A 7098-nucleotide genomic window follows, 5' to 3' on the forward strand; every position below is an offset into this window, starting at 1 on the left:
GGGAACCAAAAATGGTTCTTTCCTGCGAAACCCTACTTTTGGAACCTTTGTGTATGGTTCTGCATGGAACCATCAAAGAACCATTTTGTAAAAGGTTCTCCATTGAACCATAGATGCCAATAAAGAAGCTTTATTAAGTCTACCTGTACAGGTGGAGTGTGTGAGGGTGTGTCGGAAATTTCCTACATGCACGATCAGAGCACAGAAACCAACATATTAATGTGTGATCCATGCTGCCCTGAGGGGAGAACTAGCTGTACTGTACAATAAAACGACACCCTTTTTTGACATTCTTAGACCTCAATATTCTCCGTGCCCAAATAACATACTGTTCTCCTAAATTGGGCTATTGAATCATATCAGTTGATTTCTGGAATAATAAAGCAGTAAACGCAGTCAAAACACGTGTTGGGAATGGTATGTTAAAGGGAATGGCATTCGTTTCTACTTTGAATGGTTCACGTCGCACCCGGCTTGCACCGCATTTGGACTCTCATGCAGAACGTTCTCACCATTTGCGTGTTATTTTTGACGCACAAAAATAGAGAAGTGATGTAATTTCACACAAGCCACCATTTAATGTTTTCTTTTGCACTGGATTGTGGGTGACTGGACCTTGCAATTTGCTGGAAGCTAAAAATATCTATTCGTAGACTAGCACAAGTAATTTGCCCGATACCTGCTATTTGAGGGGGGGGGGGGGGATTCCCAGCCTCCTCAGCCTCCTCGGCTCTATTTGCAAATGAAAGGGGTTTTAAGAGCTTAATGGCAAGTGTTTTGTTTAGAGCTTGATACTACAGATACATTTGGAGCCTGAAAGGGTTTTTAAAAAGCACAGAGAGTCGTGTTATTGTTAATATTTCGGTCCAATGATATGCAAATCCGATAAAGTTGTGGCTTCGGCTGCAGGTGCAAGGAGTAACAACACACACGCTTACATCATAATACAGCATGATATACAGTGCACTTTAACATTGGCTTTTTATAAGCAGTACAACTAATTTGTGAATAAGATGGGGTTTAAGTGTCTAAAAATAGTTGATGTATTGCAAAGCTATGAACTATAAATAAGAAAGGGCAGACATGTTGACTTCATGTGAACATTTTTACATGGCTAATGTTAAGATAGTCAAGAGGTTTAATTCTAGTTTGCCCGTCTGAAAGATGTTTGAGTCAAATCTCCATAAAGCCACTACTGTTTTGTTGTTCATATTTAAAGTTTCTTTTAATAATGCTTCTTTTTATATATATATATATAAACACAGGTAAATCATTATCACAATGCTTGTTGTAAATATGTCAGTGGTTACATTTGTTTGCAGTAGGAAAATAAAAGCCCCATTTTGAATAAGTAACTGATTGGTTTACATCATCAAACTGCAGATTTCATAGTTAGATTAAAGTCAAATATAAATGGTTTTATTATTTTGGATGTCATGAAACACAAAATTAACCCAACAATTGCTTGTTAAAAATGGTAATGTTATTTCGCAAAGTCTAAGGTAAAACACATACTTTTACTAACTTCTTTAAAACTTACATTGTTTTATTTTGGAAATGCATGGATTAAAATACATGTGTGTTCACTTATCTGAAGAAGAAAAACAATAGGATTAAATGGAATCATTTTATTAGCTCTTGAGCCAGCAAATTTTAACATTATTAAAATGCAATAATGCCCGAGGTCTTAACCCTGTTTGTAATAGCTCTACGTGTCTCGAGGGCTCACAGTGGCGCGCGCAATTGGTATCGACACTTTTCGTCTTTAAACAACGTGTTAATGATGTGTATTTTTCTCCCATTCTGATTTCTCCCCAAAGGCAAGAGAGGGAGAGAAGAGGAGGGATCTCTCGCATCATGTTGTACTCGTTTAACTCGTTTTACCGAGGGGGCGTGGAGTGACTCCGGTGATTTAAAGAAGGAGCCCGTGCACTCTCACCATCCAAGACGAAAGGCGCACGAGCCGGAGAGCAGCAGCTATATAGCGCGGCTAAAATTAGGGACGGATAGTGCGTATTTCCTCCGCTTCGTACAATTGGTCCAGCTTCTACTGCCGTGATATTTATAAGATAAGGTCTTCCACCACTCATACTTGCTGCATGAGTGTGAAACAGAGAGTGTAAGAGCAGAAACCGAGTTGTAGTGCACTACAACCAAAGTTTCTTGGAGGGATTGCAACTGGTCCCCGATCACTTTTTAAGTTTTTTTCATTTTACTGGGACGACTGGAAATGGCTTTGACTGGAACAATTTTACCGTCTATTTCCACATTTTCAGCACAGAAGGAAAAATGCTGGGAAAACGTGAGTAGCCTATTTCTTTTTATTTCACATCATTATTATGATTATGTTTTTCTTTATTCGTATATGTAGTTCTTTTTACATACACTTATATATATACACATTTTAAAAGCGTTTTCAAACAATTTCACGAACTACAAAAGTTATATTGCAAGTTAGTCAGTGCGCTAAACGTACATAAATAAATATACGAAACGAAAATAAATCGCGTAAACCTGAGTACGTAACCATAGCAACAGCTGCTCGATTTTACATCGACTATATATTTTATTATATATATTTTTTGTCATTGCGAGATGAACTTCAAACGCATTGAAAATTATTGACCCCTTACTATATTCTTGACTTAAATACTATAAATGTTTGTGCATTCTTGCTTTTAAAATCTCAAAGTAAGTTTAATCTATCTGTTCCATTGCAGAGGTGGAAGGATGAACTGGACAGGTCCATGCATCTCAGCTGCATAGCTGACATAACAAACATGGACAACCTCAGTAGAACAATAGACGACGAAGATCTTGATAAATATCTGGATCTGGAGTTTATTCTGGCCAACACTGCGGGTTCTGATAATCTCGGACTCGGTATGGGAAGCGATTACAGAATGCAAGAATCCAGAAACATGTACAACCCCACCGCATACTCGGTGCCCGAGATCAACCCGTCACCTCCGCCGTATACTACCAGCCTCATGGCAGAGCTTCTGCAGTCCGATGTAGACACCTACTGCCAGCCATCTCTGCCCAACAACACCCAGGGAAGATTCCTGGTCAGGTCTATCTTCCCCAATCAGGACATTTCGGAGTGTATCAAAGTGGAGCCCTGCATGGACAGTTATGGACCTGCAAGAGGAATGGTTCCTAAAGTCAAACAGGAGGGCAACGGTGCATGCATGAGGTCATATGAGCAGCCAAGACTGGCCAACTCACCCCAGGGGGCAGGCAGCATGACTCCACCGCAGAGCCCCGCGGAGCTCATCAACACAGACTGTCAGTCACAGATGTGCCACGCGATGACGTTCAAGCAGGCTTACCAAGGCAACACGGGGTTTCCCCATGCTGCACCTCCACAGATGCACCTGTCTTACTCAAATGCGCATCACTTCAGCATGTGCGACGACGGGCTTGGAATGCCCAACGCCAACCAAAGAGTACTTCTGACACCACCCTCATCTCCTCTGGAGATGGACGCCAAACCAAAAAGGGGACGTCGCACCTGGCCGAGGAAACGGACAGCGTCTCACACTTGCACTTTTTCTGGATGTGGCAAAACCTACACAAAAAGTTCCCACTTGAAGGCGCATCACAGAACGCATACAGGTAAATAAACATCTATGCCAATGCGATCACATCACACTTGACGGCTCTTTTTGAAATTGAAATGTCACGACAGTAATCGATTGCTGAAAATATATAAATATTAACGTGCCTTGTTTTTTCTTCTCTTTCGCTAGGTGAGAAGCCCTACCACTGCAGCTGGGAAGGTTGTGGCTGGAAGTTTGCCCGTTCTGATGAACTGACCCGTCACTTCCGCAAGCACACCGGACACCGACCCTTCCAGTGCCATCTGTGCGAGCGCGCCTTCTCCCGGTCCGACCATCTCGCCCTCCATATGAAACGCCATATGTAGGAACTGACTCTGAATATTTGGACTAAACGCACTGAACAGTGAACATCATGGATGTTCAAAGCAAGCATTTTGTCTGTACTCTTTATTTAAAGTATGACAAAAGAGGAAACATGAACTGACTTGACCTATTGCTGAATCCTACACAGTCTTTTGCATTGTAGCTGGTTCTACACTTCATTTCTTTACAGATTTTTTTTAAAGAAACAAAATATATTTTTCTTTTCCAAAGAGCTTGACAAATGCCAAACAAGTTCAACTCATGTTAGGCTGGACCTAAACCTCAAGACGGAACTGGAATCAGACAGTTAAATGTGTTTAAGTTAACATGATGTACTATGGACATGACAACAGTGCCTTTTAATTCATGTATACATCTCACGAGTGCCATAAATACTCTTGGCATTTAAAAAAAATTGTATGCTATTGTTTCAAGAAACTAAATAAGCTTTGTAAGACAATGTTTTCTTCTTTCAAAACTGCCTTAAAAGTTAACAAAAGGGCGTTAACTGAATGTTTGAAGTAATTTGTGCATTTATCGACATAAACATTTAAAAATCAGGGTCTTATGGTTTTTCCTTTTCTTTTTTTCTAACGTATTCTTACAAATTTGTATGTTGTTAACGTGAATTGCAGACTGTCCCATGTTCGGATGACATGATAAGGGCTATGTGAGTTGTTCTGGACCAAACATTTTATGTACATAATTTATACACTGTAAATATTGTACTTAATGTACATATTAAACTTAATTGAGATATAAACATGTGTGTCTGTCGATATGTCCAATATGTTAGCACATCAGTCAATCTTTTCGAATCCTTCAGACAAGATCTCGGTGGTATCGCCCCAAGGGTAGATGTTAAAGGCCTTGAGGGAGATTGCAATCTTTCCCAGCTGCAACTTCGCCATGCCAGAGAGCTGCGGCTAGACCTATAAATACAAACATTACATTTACATAATTGTTGAGACTGAATATAGCCCTGTCTGGGCAGAGGGCTACACCACAGATGAGGAGAGAGATGCTTTGGAAAAACAACGGAAGAAGTGGGTGAACTTTCTGCTTCAAATTACTTTTTTACGGTTGGGTTGAGAATTCAAACTTTACAGGCGCTGTAAAGTCAATCAGATTAAAATACATATCAAGAGCTTGAGGGTATCTGGCACCAAAGTCTTAATGTAAATAGAGCACTAAATGTTCTTTATTAAACAAAAGACTGTCCCCTGGGTGCTTCATACCAGTTGGTACAGTATATTCAGGTCACACAGCAGAAATCACATCCAATAATGCATCTTATGGTGACACTAGTCCAAAAAAAAACAAAGCACATCTCTGTATTGTATGATAATACTATTAGACCCCTCTCTTGTGTTTTTATGGGCCCTGTGCAGTGGTATGGAAATATTATACCGTTCACTTGTTTGAGAGGTATTCACTGCATGGTTATTTTGAGGAAATGAGGAACTAAAACTGTGTCAATGGATGGCTAACTTTGTGAAGTAAGAAAAACATTTTCATATCACTTTCAGGTTGGTCTCAGATCACTTTTCGGAGTTGCTGTATAGTTGATAAATCAGCCAGGTTAATGTGTGCCGTTTCAGCTTACAACAATTCCCTAATCCTCCAATGAACTTCAAGGGTCTGCTACAAAGGTCACATCCCTTGAGATAGCATAGACTTGACACTATTCACCTAGGAAATGGTTTTTAACCTACATAAGAAACTGATCAAGACACCAATGATGCATTTAGGATTACGTTAATTGCTTGGCTTCAAGCCAGAATGCTCCTCGGGTTTCATGCAAAAAGATAAAAACAAGACTCTTTTACATTCTTGTAAGAGTAAGCGATGATATTATTAAAGCCTTGAGGGTATTCCTCATGCCGGCAGCAAAACGTTTTAAAATACAAACTATAAATTACTTTAGATGGAATTCTTAGACTTCAATTCTCTTCAAAAATGTACCCACCAACCAGGGATACTAATTTAACTCCACTTCCTCTCCTGGGATCAATCATTACAGCCGCACCTGGAGAGATAAATTCATTTTTAAAAACATGCTTTATTCAAACTTAATGAACTAAATACACAAAAAAATAATGAGGTTGCAATGGAAAAATGTATTGGAACTTTGTTATACCACTCAGTATTGTTTTGTCCATGTAGCTGCTTTGTTATCACATGTGCTTTTGGTGCAGACTCCTTTGGAAAGCTTGGGAATGTCATGGGAAGAGTTTGCCACCTGCTGGACTTGCACGGGAATCATCTCAGCGGAAGACACTGCGAGCCATTGTACAACTTGTCAAAACCTTTTTGTAGTGATACTTCCCATGGAGCACAACGTCAGGACATGATGTTTCGTTCGTCATTTGGGCCAACTTGGGACAAACCATCAAAATCCAGGCGAATAGCTGCATCGGGAGGCAATAACATTAAATGTCAGTTCCTCAAAATCACCTCAGCACCAACAAAACAAAGACAGAAAAATGATAATCCCCATGGTTGAAGAAAAACCACATTTGTGTGACAACATAATGGAAAGTGGCCATCTGGCTTACATTTCCCAGCATACCTCTGCTGACGGTCCTGGTGGAGTGCAGAAGAGTGTCCGTCAGTGCACCGCAACATCCCCAGGGCAGCATTACTCGGTGGAGAGCCCTTGCTTCCTGGCCCAGGCCCAGCTGATTAAATACACAAAATCCAGCCTGGGTCTGGAGCGCTTCACGAGCAGATCGAGGTCCGATTAGTCAACGCGCTGATTTAAATCAATACCCGTTCCGAGCAATTTTTGGCGCAGGAGCGGGCCAACATTTCCCAGCCAGCTGTCAATACGCTCAAGTCCGTGAAAGGGTCCCCTCGAATCCAATCAACCAAGTGAGAGCGCACTGAGGATCTTGTTACCATGATGACCCCATCCAGACCTTCAACATGTACATGTGTGTCGCATTTAACATACTCGCCTTGCTCTGGTAAAACACACGAGCATTATTGGCACACCTGGACCGTCTCACTTGACATAGCCATTATTCCCAGAAACTCCCTGCTTATGTAAGCAAGATATGCATTTACAAGGGTCAAAGATGTTTTTCGTACACAAGTTATTAGAAATGTCAAGCATTCCCAACAAAACTAAAATAACTAATGAGGCATGTGGAATAAACATAGGGAGTCA

At 40.6% G+C, this 7098-nt stretch overlaps 1 protein-coding gene across 1 annotated transcript; it reads left to right on the top strand.

Moving 5' to 3' along the window:
• Positions 1 to 1754: 1754 nt before the first annotated feature.
• klf2a (Kruppel like factor 2a) lies at positions 1755 to 4689 on the top strand. The gene is made up of 3 exons (XM_081384917.1): positions 1755 to 2302; positions 2721 to 3618; positions 3753 to 4689. The coding sequence occupies exons 1-3, from the start codon at positions 2231 to 2233 to the stop codon at positions 3926 to 3928; spliced, it is 1146 nt and encodes a 381-aa protein (XP_081241043.1). The 5' UTR covers positions 1755 to 2230; the 3' UTR covers positions 3929 to 4689.
• Positions 4690 to 7098: the final 2409 nt, after the last annotated feature.

The sequence above is a fragment of the Scardinius erythrophthalmus genome (genome assembly GCF_964197995.2).
Source record: "Scardinius erythrophthalmus genome assembly, chromosome: 14".
NCBI classification, from domain to species: Eukaryota; Metazoa; Chordata; class Actinopteri; order Cypriniformes; family Leuciscidae; genus Scardinius; species Scardinius erythrophthalmus.